An 18,692-nucleotide genomic window follows, 5' to 3' on the forward strand; every position below is an offset into this window, starting at 1 on the left:
GCCATCTGAGAAAGGAGCGGCGCGAAAACTGCCACCCTTTCAAGGAATCCACACCTGAATATTTTTGACGTCACTCAAGTATGGGAGCGAAGAATTGGTTCAAATTCCGTTCCGCGCGCCGGATTAAAAGTCACGTTGTGATATGCGCGCCCTGCAAGGGGGTATGAATTGATACTACCGCTCAGGAGCGAAGGAGGGAAGGCGAACCTAGGTCTCAAGATTATCCCTTGGAGTACCCAGGGGAACTAATAAGAGAGATAAAGAAAGACATTGTCGCATCTATCTCGAATCTTAAGGAGCTCAAGGGGAAGAGCTTTCGGTCAAGCCAGGCTCAAAGGGTTCAAAAATTGAAGCCTAAGAAATCCAAAGGGTCTCAGTCGCGTTCGAGGTCAAGGACCATCCGAATTCCAGTACGACCTGGCGCGTAGTAGTCGGCAACCTCCTCCCGTTCTTTAAACCCACTGCGATTGTACAATGATCGAGCGGGCTCCCTGGCCTTGTCCACCCATAATTGAATGTGTTGGCAGCCTTCCTTCTGTAGACGTTGCCGAATGTAGTTCATAAGCTGCATCCCGATGCCCTGCCGACGAAATGCATCTACAACACAAACTTTGTGCAGTAAAGCTACTCCTTTCTGCCGAACATAGACAGCATAGGCGACTAAACGATCCGGTACACCAGAAGCTGTGCTGACCGCATACAAGACCCTCGTATTGGGCTTCTGCTTCCAAAGGTCCACTCCAAAGGCGAATGCCTCGTTAGCCGGAAAAGTCTTCTTCTCAATTCGTGCAATCTGTGCGAGGATCTCGAATGCCTGATCTTTGCCTAAAGCATGAATGTCTGATATGGTTAAATTGACTGACATCGTCGATCTTGCAAAGTCTCCCAGAAGATCTACATTCAGGGCTGTAAGAGACAGTAAGACGAGGAGACGACAGTGTTTCAGGGATGCTACTCCCCTAGCTAATTCGGCATGAAGGAGGTAGTCCGAAACACACCACACTGAAGAATGGAGAAAAGGAAGCTCAGAGTTTAAGGTACCTTTTGGCAACAAGCAGACTTCCGACTGAAGAACTTTCGCCAAAGGTATTCACGCCTGAGGCAGAAGCAAAGCTCACGGAGATAGCTGAGTTAACCAATCAGATTCATCATGCCAACGCCACAGGACTCCACTGGATGATCAATCAGGTACGTTCATAAACAGTACCTGGGTAATCACGTAGGTACTCTTAGGTGAGGTACCTTGGGTACGGCTTAGTTTACATTCTCCAATACAAGGTCAAGGCCCTCGGATTTTCAAAAGCTGCACAAGCCAAACATCGACTGTTGCATCCATCATCACTGGACATGCCCCCGCAAGCTGAGGACAAGCGCCAGGCCGCCCGCGAAGTCATCGACATTCTTCACGAAATCTCAACCCTCCTGGTATGTGCTTTCACCTCTCCATTTTCCGGTATGGCTTTGTGCTATGTGGACTTCATTCGGCAAAGATGTCTGGCGGTGGTTGAGACGTCAACTGACGCATGGCGTGAACCTGGTCTAGAACACGAATCTGGACCGGACAGAGCTCTCCCTCTGTGTGTCTCTCATCGAAAATGGAGTCAATCCTGACGCTCTGGCGGTAAGTTTCTATCCCCCTTTTTTTTGTTGGAAAGACAAGCCTCGGCGTGATTGATGGGCTAGGACTAACACAATGCTGTGCCATTGACTGGGTATAGACTGTTATAACTGATCTTAGGAAGGAAGCTGCAGCAACCTCGCGCGGTCTTGCGAATAAGCACTCCATGCCTGAATAATTGCTTCTAAGTGCTTCGCTGTTAGCAAGGTAGACATTTTGCTATTCCACTCGGCTTTCAGCTAGCTGGCATATCATGGTTCTTGGTGGCGTCAAGGTGACCTGGCTTTCCTGATTTCTTCTCTGTCTATTTTGTGCGAATCTTTACATTTCTTCATCTGGGTTGGGACAGGACGATACTCTTTACGAAATATAACCACGGCTACTGGTATTTGGAAATCGATGCTCAGAATTGTAAGCTTTCAATACTTCGATTTCCCATGCCTGCGTCATGGCACCCCTGGTATCATAGAATCGACTATAAACACAAATAGAGAACGGTGGTAGGAAGACAGGACAAACGAGGAGACGCAACAAATGATAACTGCTGACAAAAGATACGCGGTCAAGGGCTGGCCGCTTACTATGACTTTCCAGCGGCCTGTGTCTGTTTGTCATCCTTTGTAGAACCAAGCTCACCGGCCATCGCCTCTGCTGTAGCCTTCTTGACACGATCAGCTTCGTCAACATTACTCTGCTCTTTGGCCTTAGTATCTCTCTCATCTTCGCTGTCTCCGAGGCTGAACGGATCATTTTCTGCGACAGGCGATGGCTCCACTGTGGCCAGCGGCTGCCATTTGCTCGACTTGCCTCCCGTGGATGTGCGTTTGGCCGGGTCGGAAGTATCATAATGATTGCCGATCTCGGATGGCGGACCCTCTTGAAAAGATACCTTACGTCTGTCAGGTGAGGGAGAAGCTGATTTGTACAAATTTGGGTTGGCAAGTGGTCTCCTTGGTGGTTGGGGTGGAGGTGCTGCAGTAAAATTAGAAATCGTCGCAGAAAGAGTAGGGTTCACGCGACTGGGCAGACCTTCAGAGTCTCTCAGTTCCAGCGCAGAGAAATCGTCGCTCAATAACTGAGGGTCAGCATCGTAACGTTCGCGGTCACCGCTGCGACGACCCATATCGCCACTCCTTCTTGGCCGACTGTAACCTTGGCCTTCACCATAGCGCTGGTTGGATGGACCCTCATCGACGTCTTCACCGTCAAGTCGCTTTTTGAGATTCTGGACCCAAGAGTTCACTTTGGACTGAGTCTCCAGGAAGCCCTTGCGAATGTTCTCGCGGATTACAGGAAGATCATCTAAGCCAAAGCGCGTTAATAATAAGGCAAGGCTGGTAATATTGCGTAGCATCGCATACCGTCAAAAAAACTGTATTCCCGCTCCTCCGACTGATCGCTTCCTCTTCTAGCCCGGTCTTGTCGAGATTCATCCCAGCGGGTTTGCGGTGCACGACGATTGTAATGCTCGGCTAGTTGACGGGCATACAACTCATCCGCTTCCAATTGCCTCTGCGTCGCAGACGGACGAGGAGGCTTTGGAGGCGCTATTTCTTCCTGCTGAGCGTGGGGGTCGGTCATGCCTAGGAAAGCATTTTGTTAATGACCGCAAGACCGGCACGGGTTCAGCTTCACATACCAAGGAGAGCATGAAAAGCCCGTTCGACATCCCAGTTGCTGGCCACTAAAACTGCCCTGACGACGGATGCTTCGATGGTGGGAAAGGCTTCTTTGAGGGTGTTCTCTGCCTGTTGCCGCGGGCTCACTGGACGGGGTGGCTTTGGCGGGGCAGCTTCTGTACCAGTTTGTTGGGGAGGGGCAGTGGTAATACCGGTCTCTTGAGGTTCATCATCGAAATCCAAGGGACGCGCAGTAGTCGGCGACTCCGGTTTAGGACTATTAGGGCCAGCTGCCGATTTGCTGGGAGTCTTGGGAGAGGTTAGTTGTTATCATGTCACAAAGGGCACATGACAGCCTACCATCTTGTCCTCGTCCGACATATTGCTCGGAATGATTTCGATCTCAGTTGGTCGAATGAGTGTACTTGTGCAGACAGTATGGAGGTCTGTTGCGCGACGCGTACGTCCCAAAGTGAGATTCAAAGTACTAGATAAAGGTATCTGTAGGCAGAAAGTAATTCAGGGTCATAGCCGTTATTATTGGAAGACCACCTCCTATCCAAAGCTCCAGACAACGGCTGCTTGTGATTGGATTCAGGCCCGCAGTGACGTTTGTGGCACGTGATACAGAAGTCCCGCCTTACCTAATCTATGTACTATCCATATCTCTGAGCCTMAATTATCTGGAAGCAGTACCTCCTCAGAGGAAGTAAAAAATAATTTACTATAACTTACAGTAAATCTGCAGCTTACTTTCTTCTGAGCTTGAATGTACATGGCCTGAGACATTCTGCATAAACGGGGCCTATGTCATCCATTCAATATGCCTCAATTGTGTTTTATCTTAAACCTTAAGGCTCTGACCAGTTGAATTAACATCACTGAAAGTGGTTGATACCAACATTAACAATGGCTTCAGAATTTGAAATCACCTCCACGTTCATTCCAGCCTTATATAAGCCGGCTGCATTGCTACCAATTGCAAGGCATCGCCAGAGCTTGCTTTATCTCGTCGAAACATACCCTGTCACGATCGTCGTTGGACAAACTGGCAGTGGAAAAACAACACAGCTACCACAGTATCTAGATCAAGCGGGATGGTGTGCAGATGGTAAAGCCATAGCTGTCACTCAGGTATTGTTCGATCCCCTCCACCATGGCTCCGTACGTGAGGATGTGTTTGCTAAGCTGGCAACAGCCGCGTCGGGTGGCTGCCACCACTGTCGCAGCTCGAGTGGCCGAGGAGATGCGCTGCAAATTAGGCGAAGAAGTGGGATATTCGATTCGTTTTGAAGACGTGACATCTGCTTCAACAAGAATCAAGTTCCTAACTGATGGAATGTTACTCCGGGAGGTTCTCGTAGATCCTCTTCTTTCTCGGTATTCGGTAATTATGGTCGATGAGGCACACGAGCGATCACTGAGTACCGATATTCTTCTTGGAATACTCAAAAAGATCATGAAGAGACGCCCCGAACTCCGGATCGTGGTCAGTAGTGCGACTTTGCAAGCTGAAGACTTTCTGAAATTCTTCGCCGGGGATGAATTTCAGGGCGACGGAGAAGCCGGCGAAATGGGAGGAAGCATCGGAAGAATTATTAGTCTTGAGGGACGAATGTATCCTGTCGACATTCTGTACCTCGAAAATCCAGCAGAAGATTACGTGGAACGAGCCGTCAAAACTGTATTTGACATACATTTGCAAGAAGGTGACGGAGATATCTTGGTTTTCCTGACTGGCCGAGAGGAGATCGAGACCACGATCCAATTGATAACAGAACGCGCTGCTACCCTGCATCCTAAAACACCAGCTCTTCTGCCGCTTCCTCTTTATTCTGGTCTCACAACGGATCAGCAGATGTACGTCTTCGAGCCAGCCCCTGAAAACATACGCAAGGTCATCGTGTCGACCAACATCGCAGAAGCTTCAGTCACTATCAACGGTATAGTATACGTCGTCGATTGCGGATTTGCCAAGCTCAGAGCCTATAATCCAAGCACAGGTATAGAGACATTGACGGCTGTCCCGATATCAAAAGCAGCTGCTGTTCAGCGAGCAGGTCGCGCTGGTAGAACGAAGCCAGGCAAGTGCTTCCGTCTGTATACTCAGCAGGCCTATGAAAGATTGCCAGACGCTACCGTTCCTGAAATCCAACGCTCGAACCTGGCCCCTGTGATCATGCAGCTCAAGGCCCTGGGTATTGACAACATAGTACGATTCGATTTCTTGACGCCTCCTCCTGCGGACTTGGTGATACGTGCCTTTGAGCTTCTATACTCGCTTGGAGCAGTCGATGACTATGCGAAACTTACCAATCCATTGGGGATGCGAATGGCCGAACTCGCCTTAGATCCGATGTTAGCAAAAGTCCTCCTCAGCGCGCGATCCTTCAACTGTTTGAGTGAGATCCTTTCCATCGCTGCTATGATCAGTCTCCAAGGTTCTGTGTGGGTGCAACATGAAGGCGATAAGAAGTCGGCGGAGAGCAGCCGCAGAAAATTTGCCGTTGAAGAAGGGGATCACTTGACCTACCTCAATGTGTACCAGGCATTTGTCACGAAAGGAAAGAAAGACCCCAAGTGGTGTCGGGATAACCTCTTAAACTATCGCTCGATGCAACGGGCTGTTAGCATAAGAGCTCAATTAAAACGCTACCTTGAGCGCTTTGGGTTTCAAGTGGATGAGACTCTCTCTGGTCGCCACGGAACGGCTGATCTAGCCAGACCGGCCGAACAAATTCAGAGATGTCTGACAACTGGCTACTTCGCACATGCTGCAAAAATGCAGCCAGATGGGACTTTCAAGACGGTTAGCGGAGGGCTTACTCTACATGCGCATCCAACGTCCTTAATGTTTGTACGTGCTTGCCATTATCAGCCTCTGTCACCATACTTCTCCAATTTACTGACTGATTTATATTCAGAACCGAAAAGCAGATTGGGTCATCTTCCATGAGATATTGCAAACCGGTGAGAAGACATACATTCGTGACATCACCAAGATCGAGAAGAGCTACCTGCTCGAGTATGCGCCGGATTTCTACAAAGTCCAGTGACTCGATCCTCTCTGTGGATCGACGAGCTTGGGTGCTGATAACCCGAGAGTGCAAGCTAGCAGGCAATGTGCAGAGTTTCATTGCCATATAGTCTTAAGCAGTAATCGGCCTAAACACAGGCTTCGTGATAGACCGCGTGTATAATGGTATAATGGAGCATATTGTTGACACAGCGATATTGCGATTCGTGCAATGTGGCAAGAGAAAATGTGCAATATCTAATGACGATACCCAGGAGATGAATAATCTCGATAGATAGCATTCATGGAGCGAGAACATGGTAGATCATCTCAGTGATTCCCATTTCGTAGGGATCTCCGAATGTTCTAAATTGAGACAAGCATTACGCCCCGGAATCATAGAAGGCCCGCCGTCCTCTCAAGGTCAAGCAATTCTTTCAAATTTTGTTCAACGATCGTTAGTCATCTCAAATACAAACTAACAAATAGAAAACATTCTGATACCCCTCTCGCCTTGATAAAATGCCCGGCCATCATCACCACCATCATGACCATGGCGGACATTGCCATGGAGAGGATGGACATGATCATTCGAACGATATCACCCCTGCCATTCAGTCCCTTCTTTACTCACAGATCGCCTTCGATGCTATTACCACACTGAACGGTATGCATACGGTAGCCCTTTATATATGGTCGTTCGCGGACATGGTTGTTGATGCAAAGCGCAGAAGCAACGCCTAAATCAGGAACTGCTATTGTGCAGAAGACATGGGCTGACCGATTAAATGATGAGCCCGAACTCGAAAGCGATGCGGATGAGCAGCTCTTAATGTATATCCCGTAAGTCTCGACCTCTATTCATTCAAGTTGAGTCTCTGCTGGCCGTCTCTCCGATCATTCGCTTTTTTGCTTTACCCCGCTGATTGCCCCTCACCTTATCAATGCTCGATTGTCGCAAAACGCACCAGTTCCACAGAAGCCTGCCCTGCCAGAGAAGCTGTGGGGATGAAGTAATGCTGAACATCCATGGTACTACAGGTTCACTGGGCAAGTGAAATTGCACTCCTTGCTAATCTACACAGCACCCACACCGTCTGCACCCAAAACCCTGAAGCTCTTCAAGAACCGGAATGATCTAGATTTCGCTACTGCCTCAGATTTGACACCCACACAAACAATCGAGATCCCACAGCCAGTTCCTGGGTCTGACGTTTTTGAGCTGCCCCTCAATCGCGCTCATTGGAATGCGACTACTTCGATCACCTTGTTCGTCGAGGACAACTGGAGCGGGGGAGAAGAGGATGTGACCAAAGTTGGATATATCGGTTTTAAAGGCCAGTATATGGCTCTGAACCGTGAACCGGTCAGTTTCCTCTACGAAGCTGCTGCAAACCCTAGCGATCATGTAGCCATTCCGGGTGTCAGCGGTGTAGGAGGAAGAATAATGCCTGGTCAATGATTTGTTCAGCTCCATGGCTGGAAAAGACGGCGTACTGGCCGGCAGATAGCTAATATAGGGCTGTTTCCATGCCTGTCACGTTGCTTTTGGCATGACTCAACTCGACCATGTACATGACTTCAAATGAAACTAATGACTGGAACTCGAGTCTGCTGTATAGCAAACACACTTCGACCGCGAATACTGCCGATGCAAGTTTTAAGCTATCATGGCCGTGTACTATCTGCAGAGAAGAGAGCACCGAACGAGGGACAAAACCAAAAAACACCAGCGCCAGAAAATGCTTGAGTCTCTGCTGTATATATATATAACGAGATTGGCAGAAGCGTACGTAATGCAGCCATCAGGAAGCAGGAACTGCAGTACGCGTCTTCATCCTGGCGGCTGAAACCTCCACGTCCTCTTTGTTGGCTTCTTCTTCGCCCTCGGCCACAACTGGAGGAGCGGTAGGGGCTTTTGGTAAGGTGATAGCCTCTGACTCTTGCCGTAATTTCTCTAACTCATCCTCAACTTCGTCCTCATCCTGGTTCGACAACTGTCCCGCAAGCATCTGGCTGATTTCCTGTAATGGCATCTGGTTAGCACAAGGATTGCCCCATTCACAGGGTTTAGCTCCACGTCTCTTTACCTCTTGGTAGGCCCTGGCTTCTTCAGTTTCGCCCATCAGCTTCTCTACAGCTTCGATACCCCCCATTTCCTTGTTGATAGCTTGGAGCACCTTTGTTCCCTGTTGCAAACCAAAGAGAACATCTTTCTGGACTAAGGAAAATTCCACCTGACTCGTCAGCTGCTCCAGCTGCTCCAGCTGCGCATCTGTTTTACTTAGGAGTGTTTCTTGATATTTCTTGCGACGAAGAGCCAGCAGTGCACGTCGGCGGTCATCTCGGGCAAGACATTCCTTTGCTATGGCGGTCTCGCGGTCTGTAAGAACAGTGATTCGTTTCTGATACTGACGAAGCTTATCGCGCTGATTCTTCAGATCGAGAATGGCCCTTAATACCAACAATTTTTCTGGTCAGTAGTCATTCTGCAGGCGGTTGCGGGCATGGCAAGGAGTCGGTGGGTAGGATTGCTGCTGGCGTAACATGTGGTCCGTGATAGGGTGCTCAATAGCAGATGAGGAGTAGCTGAAACATGAGAAAGGCAAACCTACCTATCCTGGGCAGAGATCTTATGAGAACTGCTTGTGTTTCCCATTGTCGCAGCATACTGGCAGTGTCAATCTTGAGTAGGTGTAGATAAGTCGGCGATAAGTACGGATATCTTACCCCAGAAAGTCAAAACACACTGGAAAATGACGTACACTCTTCAAAACTCTCAGTGCGGCGTAAGGAAAAATACCATATGCGTATGGAATTTTTATCTCGTGGGAGTAGTGACCAATCAGACAAGCGGAATCTGGGATCGTGGTATTTTTATCTTGGACAGAGCCGACCACGGTAAATCTATTTCCCCGATGGCCCAAAAAATATAGAGAATCGGAGGATTTTCTGATAGATTGGCATCATTATTAGTGCCACTATTAGTGTCGGCTTTGGACGGGACTGTTCTTGCGCAGACAGGCCCTGCGTTTGAAGAAGATGCGTCAATCCCGTGGGGTTAGGTCGACTCTGAGGCAAGGCTTGGATCGCGAGGTGAGGAGTGACCGAAAATCATGCTCGCAGCGTTAGCCTACATTTATAATCATACTGACTTTTCTATTTGTAGGTTTATCAGATTGTGCGTAAGATCATCGATGATCAGGGAGAGAGCGACCGGATACGTCTGTCGGTGTCCGCGATCTATGATACCATCAAGCGATCAAATTCCAGTCTGAACAGGAAGCCGAAGAGGATATTGGAGGACAGTATTGAAAGGGTCGTGGAAGTGGTTAAAAGCGACGTCCTCGGCGAAGATGAAGAAGATTCTGTGAATGGCGACTTCGAGGGTCTGGAGGAGCAACCACAACCTGTTCCAGTACGCGACATACCATCTCTCCATGCTTGCATTTCTGACGATCACAGGAATCCAACAGCCTCAATAGGAGCATTATAGGCGCATGGAATACCAATTCGAAACCGCAAAAGTCAGCCGAACCCAGTGCTTCTGAAAACGCACCTACGCCTGCACCAATCCCGACCAAGAGACGACAACATGGAGGTGAATCTCAATCGTCCAAACGGCGCAAGGCCGACGTGGCCGTTGATCGCTCGCCCCCAACACATGTGAGCCTTTCGGACCTAGGTGGATTGGACGACGTGATCCAAAGCTTGGGAGATCTCCTCATCCTACCGATGACCCGTCCACAAGTTTTCGTGTCTTCAAATGTTCAACCACCCCGTGGTGTGCTATTGCATGGTCCGCCAGGTTGCGGTAAAACAATGATCGCCAATGCCTTCGCGGCAGAACTAGGCGTCCCATTCATCCCAATATCTGCTCCATCCATTGTGTCGGGAATGTCGGGAGAGTCCGAAAAGGCTCTGCGAGAGCATTTCGAAGAAGCCAGAAGGCTTGCGCCTTGCCTCATTTTCATCGACGAAATTGACGCCATCACCCCGAAACGGGAAAGTGCACAAAGAGAGATGGAGAAACGGATTGTTGCTCAACTCTTAACATGCATGGACGATTTAGCACTGGACAAAACCGACGGCAAGCCTGTGATTGTTTTAGCAGCTACCAATCGACCGGATAGTTTGGACGCGGCCCTGCGTCGCGGGGGTAGATTTGATAAGGAAATCAACATGACCGTCCCCTCGGAACCAGTCAGAGAGCAGATCCTGAGGGCGCTTACTCGAAAAATGCGCCTCGCTGACGACCTAGACTTCAAGACTCTAGCCAAACGGACACCGGGCTTTGTGGGCGCTGATCTCAACGACTTGGTCTCCACGGCAGGCTCTGCGGCTATAAAACGATACTTGGAACTACTCAAATCGAATAGTGGGGAAGAGATGGACATAGAAGACCCCAATGATCTGAGCCCTAAAGTCAAAGAGCTGCGACGGCTTATCAATCATGCGAAGGAGACTCCCATTGGTGACGAGACGCAGACGGTCTTTGTCTCCAATGCAGACTTTTTTACCGCTCTCCCCAAAATTCAGCCGTCCTCCAAGCGTGAGGGCTTCGCCACTATACCAGACACTACATGGGCAGACATTGGTGCTTTAGGAGGGATTCGCGAAGAACTCAATACTGCGATCGTGGACCCAATCAAGTCTCCCGAGCTCTATGCGAAGGTGGGTATTACGGCGCCCACAGGTGTCCTGCTCTGGGGCCCCCCGGGTTGTGGTAAGACGTTGCTGGCCAAGGCTGTGGCCAACGAGTCACGCGCCAACTTCATCAGTGTAAAGGGACCTGAGCTGCTCAACAAGTTCGTGGGTGAGTCAGAGCGTGCAGTACGGCAGGTCTTTGTTCGTGCCCGCTCGTCAGTCCCTTGCATTATCTTCTTCGACGAACTTGATGCCCTGGTCCCCCGCAGAGATGATGCTCTGTCCGAAGCTTCCGCGCGTGTCGTCAATACCCTCCTCACCGAGCTTGACGGCCTCGGCAGCAGTCGTCAAGGGATCTACGTGATTGCCGCCACAAACAGACCCGATATCATCGACCCTGCAATGCTTCGTCCAGGTCGTCTTGAAACGCTTCTCTACGTCAGCCTGCCTAATCCCTTGGAGCGTGTGGAGATTTTGCGGACTCTTGTTCGCAAGCTTCCTATCGAGTTCAGCGAAGATATGAGGAGGCTCGCCGAAGAATGCGAAGGATTCAGCGGTGCGGATCTGGGAAGTTTGCTGCGCCGTGCCGGTTACTCGGCGATCAAAAGACGTGATCAGATCAGCTTTGAGGATTTCGTTGCCGCTAAGGCTTTCATTCGGCCCAGTGTTACCGATCTGAAAAAGTATGAGAAGCTCAGGAGGGAGTGGAGCGGGGGTGTGTTATAGATATCCAACTAGAGTGGCGTAGAAAGTCAACCAAAGCATTGTGTACGTACGGGATAGTGGTCATATACCAAAAGCTTTGCATATGTAGATGCTGAAAATCTCCCCGCTTGCTCGGAAATGTCTACCAACGGTTTATTATCCACGTAAAGTCTCCAAAAATCCAAATCGGGATTCAGAGGTTGCTTGGATCATCAGATGAGGACCTAATTTTGAGGAAAACATTTTTCTAAGGACAATAACTTTTATAAAGCGGATATATCTATTAAAAAAAATTGATGCACGCCAAGACGCCTCTCATGTGGACATGACATGGTAAATTAACAGTTGGAAGACCCAATAATGTACGCTTCGAAGTCGACATGTAATTACATCCAGAGGCGGCAAGTTCCATCCGCGCCTGCACTGACACACCACGGTTCTCTAGGATGCCAGTCGACGTCCAACACACCGAGTTCGCCAGTGACTTTGTGTCCCTTGAGAACCTTGAGCGGTACAATGGTGGCATTGCTGAGCATATCTCCGGTAACACTGCCGTGGAAAATTTGAAGCGAGCCGTCGTCACTGGCATCTGCAAACAGGGGGTAGCGGCCGCCTGGGTGGAACTTGACAGCACGAATGGCTTTGCGGTGGTACCGCAGCGTCTTGTACGGACGCTGCGACAGTTCGAGATCATGCCAAAGGAGACGGCGATCATACGAGCCGACAATAAGATTGTCTCCACCGGAAGCGGTGGAGGAAGTCGGGTGGATGTCGAAGGAAGAAATCCAGCGAGCACCAGGTTGTAAAATCTTGACGAGAAGTTGACGTGAAAGATCGTATGCGCGAATGCTTCGCTGGTTTGCGACAAAGAGGATCGGTTTCGAGGGGTGGAAGTGAGCAGCCTGAGGAGATCCACCACCCTTGATACGCCGGCGGAAGGGGTACTGAGTCAGATGCTTGGAAAGAGTGTGGATCGCAATGGCCACAGAAGCTGGGGTTGATGAGCCGGGGCAAACCGTGACAAAATAGTCACCCCGTCGATGCCACGAAAGGGACTTGGCAACGTAGCGAAGAGGGATGACAGCACAGACTCCCAAATCAGCAAGTGACGACGAAGGACGTATCCACTTGGGAGGGTTGTTCTTCTTGTTTGCTTCAGCGCCAGTGGGAGGAGGGACAGATGCAGCATATCCCCAGCCCGCATCCAGAATGTCTAGGCTAGCTTTTTCAATTACTGGGTCGACAATTGGAGGAACAGCAAGGAAAATGTCGTCGCCAGCCGCCGCAGCGAGGATAAGAGCATCCTTGCCCGGTCTCCAACGAACAACATTAACAGGATCTTCCTCGCTCAATTTCACGCTCCACAATTGGCGGCCCGTAAGAAGTTCCCAAACACGAACAGTTCCGTCGTCGCCACCAGTAGCCAGCCACAGCCCGGAAGGATCAACACCCAGAGTACGTACTCGACCCTTATGCCCTCTGAACACGGTAGCACAAGCAGTCGGGAACGGCTTCAACTCTTCAGGGCTCGGAAGCTTGGGCAAAAGGCTTTCAGGGTCGATGTTCAACTTGCTCCTACGAACTCTGGGGGCCAGGTAAAGATCCAGGCACCGCTCGAACTTCTCCTTGACAAAGTTTTCATAGCCAGGAACTCTGCGCAAAGAAGCGAAATCGTTAGGGAGAAACTCGCGGTCCCGGTCTTCAGGGTCAGCTTCCTCCCATGCCTTTCGTTCCTTCTGACTAGGCAAATACTCTGGAGGCGGGTGGTAACTTTCCTCGTAGCCTGGAGGTGGAAGTTTAGGCGCAGGGATATGCATAGGATGATCCTTCCGCTCCGCTTCATCGGCCCAGAGATCATACTTAATGACCGTATCATCCTCCTGATCCTCTTCCGTGGGAGGCCTGAATGGGAGAATCCGGCCTTCTCTGATTGCCTTCACAATCTTCATAACCCGCTTAGCTTCGTGTTTCGAGGGCACAAAACGCCGTTTGGGTTCTGGCGCAGCACTCAATGGCATGATTTCCTGCTGACTGGTAAACCACTCAACTGTGGGCTCATATGGGTTGTAACCATCTTCGGGAATTTCGTTCATTTGGACTTTGCGCAGCAGCTCCAGCTCATCCTGGCTCAGCTCCAGAGGTTTACCAGTGGAAGGATCAGTAAGACCTGTCCAACCCTTGGGTATTTCAATGCTATCGAGGAGTGCATCTAAAGCTTCACCTTTCGCGGGGCGCAGAATCTTCTTCCCGTTGATGTCGTAACCGATATGAGGATACTGGTCGTAAAATGAAAGAGGAATGTTGCCGATGGTGTTTGCATTCTCGTCAATATCAGAATATTCAGAATTATCGTCCGGATTGATCTCGTCATAGACGAAGCGTTCATTCCCATTGGCGTCCTTCTCAATGCGATAGTTCATCTGTTCTTCCTCGCTCGAGCTCTCACCATCATCCACCGCTGCGCCAAGTTCGCCAGGCGTGGTGTTTGACTTTTTCTTGGCTGAATCCTCTCCATCCGAGGGAATCTCGTCACTGTCGAGTTCGTCTTCTTCTTCCTCATTTTCTTCATCACTAAAATCATCGATCAACTCGACCTCTGAATCGCTCTCATCCTCGTCACTCGACAGATCGTTGGCGTTATCCGAAAGCGCTCCGTCAAGGTTGTCTGTGTTCAATTCGTCTCCAGAAAATACGCCTGCCTCCTCCTCCACATCACGGGTAACTGCCTTGCGCTTCTTGGAAGCCTTTGAAGCATTCATATTGGGGGAAAGCGGCTGCGTTCTTCCAACTAGAAAGCTTTGAACGATAAGCTGCAATTTTCAAGCAACTTTTTTTCTCTCTGTTTTTTTGCTTTTCCCCGAAAATGAGATTGCTGACCGCCCACGTGATATGCCGCCGTAGTAGCCTCAATCTTATCACCAATCCCCCGCCGTCATCATTATTATTTTTGTTATTTATCTCTGTACGTCTCCAGCACTATGGTCATTGCCGACGACCGATTTTGAGCTCCTCAAATACTGTGTTGTAAAATCTCCGTCCACGCCATTCAGCATGCAGTACGATAGTTTTCCTCTCCCTCCAAACAGTAATCATGACACCGCCTCAGTAACGCCTTTGAAAAGACATGCGGCTTGTGACGAGTGCAGTAGGTAGTCCTCGATGCAGGGTCATTCTCAACTGAACACCGAGCCTGACGAGCTTCAATAGGGAAACGGAAGTTGAAATGCTCTGGTGAAGCTACGGGATGTAGTCGTTGCCTTAAACAGTCCCTTTCTTGCCACTATTCATTACAGAAGCCGATGGGACGCCCTCCGAAAAAGCGACCCCGTGAGGACAATGATGCATCTGTATATGACATCGCAGACAATGGGATGTGGACTGATATAGATGATGGTGGGATCTTGACTGAGGAAGCCGGGGCCGAAGCTACAGCAGCATCAGAAGCCCTGCGACTTTGTCCTCCAGTGTACACCACACCAATGCGAATGCCACAGGCCTTTCCTAATCTATTATCTACTGACGATAGCCACAATCACCTATGGCAGTTGGAATCTGGTAGATCGCTCGACCCTATCCCTGCGACTACCGGCCCTTGGCCTGATTTCTCCAGCGTGACGGCCGCAACTTCTGGTCCGTTCACAGTACCGTCGAGCTTGACGCTGATCGATTCTCCTAGCGTATCATCCCCAAGCTCGGACGGCGGTAACAGTTCTCAGTGTACCTGCTTATCATACTTGTATTTATGCCTCAGTCATCTGTCTTCCCTTGCTCCCTTTCCAATATCTCAACACACGCTGTGTTCGTTATTTATTGCTGCCAAAACAGCACGGGCTGTCATCCGTTGTGAAGTCTGTCCCACAAGCTTTGCTTTGGGGATGCAGAATGTTATGTTTACTGGAACCCTCTTGAATGTCGTTGCCGATGCCTGGCTGCGAGTGTCGCAAGCTGACGCTGAAGAACTCGGCAAGTTAGCAGCGCCGTCAGCTTATGTGGCTTCAGTGACGCAGAACTCCCCGAACCCCGCGGAGGCTTGGAAGGATTGGCTTCGACAAACTGTGAGGAGCGCTATTACAGGCGGCCCGGTAGATCCTGCTGGTCAGGTGAAGTGCTCGGATTCGCCAACATTACTTTCTCTCATTGAGGAAATGGAAGCCCGCCAGCACAGATGGCATCGATCTCGAACCGTGGAATCCCCAAACGAACCCAGATCTTGTTCACCTGTCTCCCATGAGGACCATCGTGAAGAGGATATGCTTTGTTTTCGTGTAATCCGAAGCGCCAGAGATGTTATAGCCAAGTTTGAATTTGCACCGTACGAGTACCCGGATGGTGCGGTTCCGGTATGAGCAATCTATTTGTTTACCTACTTGATTGGTGTCATGGGATTAGGCAATAATTTATGCTGGGGAGTTAAGGCTTACGGGGGATTCGTCCTGGGCGCGATGACATTCTGTGCCAGATACCATTTCTATTGGCGGCCTTATGGGTCAAATAGATCAATATATTCTTGCCAATGCCTAACCCGCGCTCCTGGTATTTGCAATGGAGCAATACATGACTTCGATAGAGCCTTTTAGTCGGGTAAGAACCTACGTAGAGCGGTGGAGATCTTTGTATACTGGGGCGACAATGGACAATTGATCTTCCTCATGGCCTCTAATTTCCTCGTTCCTAAATACAATTTCATTGACTCCGAGAAGTTGTTACAGGATGCAGGGTCATTAATTGGGAGAGCGTGGCCATGACGCCGAGGATCATTCGGGGGCGTGCAAATGGCCAAGCGTGGAAGGTTATTCATCCTCCTCGTCATCATCAACGATGTAGCGATTCTTCTTCCTCACCGGTGGCGTTCCGGATGCTCCTGCTTCCGAAACAGGTCGCTCTGGTGACGGCCGCTTTTCTTTGGTGGATCTCTGGACAGGGACATTATCTTCCTCTTCGCCTTCTGCATCCATCTCGTCATCCTCGAGGATCTCCTCGTCCTCATCATCTTCAACAATCTCAGGCTCTTCGTCACTGCCGACGAGGAAGCCATCGTCTTCGTCGTACTCATCTTCCCTCGTCCGTCCACGACGATCGTAATCTTCTTCGTCATCGGTATAAATTTCACCCCGACGATTGGGTTTGCGAGGCTTGCGTGCACGGGGTCGGGTAGCGAGGAGGCCGTCGTCATCTTCCAGACCACCTACGGTCAAGCCAGCACCACCTGAGCGGTGGGAGAAGCCGACACGACGGCCACGGTCGAGTTCACGCTCTGCGAGCTGCTGACGGCGACGCGCAGCTTTGAGTTTCTCACGCTCCGCCATTTCGGCCTGCCGCTTGGCCAGTTCAGGGTCTTCCTTAACCTCAATAACTGGCGCCGATCCATCCGCGGTCTTCTTGCTACCTCGCGCAGCCGCAGCCAGAGATTCTTGCAGACGCTGCACCGCATCATCAGTCTCCACGGTCGTAGGAAGAACAGTGAGGCCATGGGTCAAATGTGAGGTCAGTCGGAAAACCGACGAGGTCTCTGCGGCTGCTCCCAGGTAGACATGTGAATCCAGTTTTGTATCGTATTCGCCTGCCTTGTTTGTGGGTGCCAGTGGCTTGGTGGATATTCTGTACTGCTCCTTGGGTGCCGACGCAAGCTGAAGTGTTAAAGATCCGTCCTCCCACCGGATAATTCTAGCATTTGATTGCAGGAGAGATTCGTCGTTCGGGTCATGACGCCAGCACAGGGAAGTGGCCGCAGTAGTGAATGGAGGCGCGACATACGTTTCCGGGTCGAATTCCTCTGTCTCTATCGACAAGAAATTTGGAACTGGCATTGTATAGACCTGGGTGTCTAGAGTCAGCCAACAGGGGCAGCATGTTCTCCGTCGGCCTTGCTCCACGTACCTCGCCATTTGAAGTTACTGGCTCAGGCGCCCGGCCTAAACTCAAGTCCATAATGTTTACGGTTTCCTGGTAGTCCCCGTCCACGCCATCCTCATCCATGCGATCTCCGGCTCTGTCATAGCGATCAATGTCATCTCCCGAATCTAGGTCCTCGTCGTCGAGTGTTCTTTGTCGACTGTCGAGCGGTCAGCATGTCTTAATACTGAAAGCATTGTAAAAGCCTTTCATACTTTTCGTCATTGCCAAAGCCCCCTTCCGACCCGTCGGATCCAAACAGATCAGCGTCGTCGTCCCCATTCAAGTTTCCCGCATCTGATCCGAAGGGACTCGGATCCCGCGCAGCGGGAGTGTTGCTGCGTTCGCTGCCGACAGGACTGTCGGCTCGGTCAGCAGCGGTGGTCCTTCCTGGGCGGCGTACCACATCTTCATCTGACGAAGACATGATGTGTGTTTTCTAAATGTGCTCCGGCCTGCTGGGGTAACAGAGATTAACGACAATGGCCGACGCGCAAACGACGAAATCAGCAGTGCAAAGTCAGATTATTAGATCTAATTGTTCCGGAAAGGCGAATCGGCAAATATGAATAGAGAACCAGATTCCGCTCACGCAATCGAGGCGAACTGTCAAAGTAGCACCTATTGCGGAGCTTTCGTCGGAGGAACAGCCATCGAGATTGAGCTATGGAGTATGGATTGTCTCGGGAACCTCTAGATAATCCGTTCCGAACCCGACAAGGTTTAGCGGCGGGAATAGCTCCACAGGCCAGACCGATGGAGGAGATCAACAACTGGAGAATCTTAGGAGTGGCAGTCAGTATTACTCTCCTTCTTCTTTGTACTGTTCCTCTTCCTGTTCTCTTCAATTTCTTTACTTAGGTGTCTGGTCTAGCTGGCTATCTGGGACCTTGTGAACAACAATGGCGACCTTTTTTCAGAGTGTGTAAGTGTGCTGCGCGGCTCTCTTAGGATGGATTTGTTCCTGTACACAACCCCCTTCACACCGTCCCCTGAATTCCGAATATGGCAGCAGAATGATCAGACTCGGCGCTGCAGGTGCAGAAAGAAAACTTTCCTGCACTTGAGCCTGCATGATCTTTTTCCTCATGCTTTTTTCTTTGCACTTCTTGTACTACCCCTTTTGAGGACGCCTCACTTGACCTCTTTCTCCCCGCTCATACAGTCTCAGAGTTGTGAATTGACTCGCTAACTC

The 18,692-nt window shown here is 50.2% G+C and overlaps 10 protein-coding genes across 10 annotated transcripts; 5 read left to right on the top strand and 5 right to left on the bottom strand.

Moving 5' to 3' along the window:
- Positions 1–373: 373 nt before the first annotated feature.
- Asppvi_002929 (GNAT family N-acetyltransferase) lies at positions 374–865 on the bottom strand (the record flags this gene model as incomplete). The annotated part of the gene is made up of 1 exon (XM_043298905.1): positions 374–865. One exon carries the CDS (start codon positions 863–865, stop codon positions 374–376), a length of 492 nt encoding a protein of 163 aa, XP_043154840.1.
- Positions 866–1,347: 482 nt separating this feature from the next.
- On the top strand, positions 1,348–1,796 carry Asppvi_002930 (mitotic-spindle organizing protein 1; the record flags this gene model as incomplete). The annotated part of the gene is made up of 3 exons (XM_043298906.1): positions 1,348–1,425; positions 1,544–1,621; positions 1,743–1,796. The coding sequence occupies 3 exons, from the start codon at positions 1,348–1,350 to the stop codon at positions 1,794–1,796; spliced, it is 210 nt and encodes a 69-aa protein (XP_043154841.1).
- A 402-nt stretch (positions 1,797–2,198) lies between these two features.
- Asppvi_002931 (ubiquitin-binding protein cue5) lies at positions 2,199–3,618 on the bottom strand (the record flags this gene model as incomplete). Its single annotated transcript, XM_043298907.1, has 4 exons — positions 2,199–2,920; positions 2,980–3,201; positions 3,258–3,546; positions 3,598–3,618. The coding sequence occupies 4 exons, from the start codon at positions 3,616–3,618 to the stop codon at positions 2,199–2,201; spliced, it is 1,254 nt and encodes a 417-aa protein (XP_043154842.1).
- Positions 3,619–4,393: 775 nt separating this feature from the next.
- Positions 4,394–6,293, top strand: Asppvi_002932 (putative ATP dependent RNA helicase; the record flags this gene model as incomplete). The annotated part of the gene is made up of 2 exons (XM_043298908.1): positions 4,394–6,094; positions 6,162–6,293. 2 exons carry the CDS (start codon positions 4,394–4,396, stop codon positions 6,291–6,293), a joined length of 1,833 nt encoding a protein of 610 aa, XP_043154843.1.
- A 482-nt stretch (positions 6,294–6,775) lies between these two features.
- Asppvi_002933 (PITH domain-containing protein) lies at positions 6,776–7,715 on the top strand (the record flags this gene model as incomplete). The annotated part of the gene is made up of 3 exons (XM_043298909.1): positions 6,776–6,920; positions 6,985–7,096; positions 7,295–7,715. 3 exons carry the CDS (start codon positions 6,776–6,778, stop codon positions 7,713–7,715), a joined length of 678 nt encoding a protein of 225 aa, XP_043154844.1.
- Positions 7,716–8,058: 343 nt separating this feature from the next.
- On the bottom strand, positions 8,059–8,912 carry Asppvi_002934 (ESCRT-III subunit protein VPS20; the record flags this gene model as incomplete). The annotated part of the gene is made up of 3 exons (XM_043298910.1): positions 8,059–8,277; positions 8,344–8,707; positions 8,869–8,912. The coding sequence occupies 3 exons, from the start codon at positions 8,910–8,912 to the stop codon at positions 8,059–8,061; spliced, it is 627 nt and encodes a 208-aa protein (XP_043154845.1).
- A 383-nt stretch (positions 8,913–9,295) lies between these two features.
- Positions 9,296–11,626, top strand: Asppvi_002935 (putative AAA family ATPase/60S ribosome export protein Rix7; the record flags this gene model as incomplete). The annotated part of the gene is made up of 3 exons (XM_043298911.1): positions 9,296–9,349; positions 9,423–9,671; positions 9,719–11,626. The coding sequence occupies 3 exons, from the start codon at positions 9,296–9,298 to the stop codon at positions 11,624–11,626; spliced, it is 2,211 nt and encodes a 736-aa protein (XP_043154846.1).
- A 365-nt stretch (positions 11,627–11,991) lies between these two features.
- Positions 11,992–14,364, bottom strand: erb1 (ribosome biogenesis protein ERB1; the record flags this gene model as incomplete). Its single annotated transcript, XM_043298912.1, has 1 exon — positions 11,992–14,364. One exon carries the CDS (start codon positions 14,362–14,364, stop codon positions 11,992–11,994), a length of 2,373 nt encoding a protein of 790 aa, XP_043154847.1.
- Positions 14,365–14,904: 540 nt separating this feature from the next.
- Asppvi_002937 (Zn(II)2Cys6 transcription factor rglT) lies at positions 14,905–15,951 on the top strand (the record flags this gene model as incomplete). The annotated part of the gene is made up of 2 exons (XM_043298913.1): positions 14,905–15,322; positions 15,431–15,951. 2 exons carry the CDS (start codon positions 14,905–14,907, stop codon positions 15,949–15,951), a joined length of 939 nt encoding a protein of 312 aa, XP_043154848.1.
- Positions 15,952–16,395: 444 nt separating this feature from the next.
- Positions 16,396–17,924, bottom strand: Asppvi_002938 (Paf1-complex subunit LEO1; the record flags this gene model as incomplete). The annotated part of the gene is made up of 3 exons (XM_043298914.1): positions 16,396–17,421; positions 17,483–17,657; positions 17,713–17,924. The coding sequence occupies 3 exons, from the start codon at positions 17,922–17,924 to the stop codon at positions 16,396–16,398; spliced, it is 1,413 nt and encodes a 470-aa protein (XP_043154849.1).
- Between the last annotated feature and the right edge of the window lie 768 nt (positions 17,925–18,692).

Source organism: Aspergillus pseudoviridinutans, assembly GCF_018340605.1.
Source record: "Aspergillus pseudoviridinutans IFM 55266 DNA, scaffold_2, whole genome shotgun sequence".
NCBI lineage: Eukaryota > Fungi > Ascomycota > Eurotiomycetes > Eurotiales > Aspergillaceae > Aspergillus > Aspergillus pseudoviridinutans.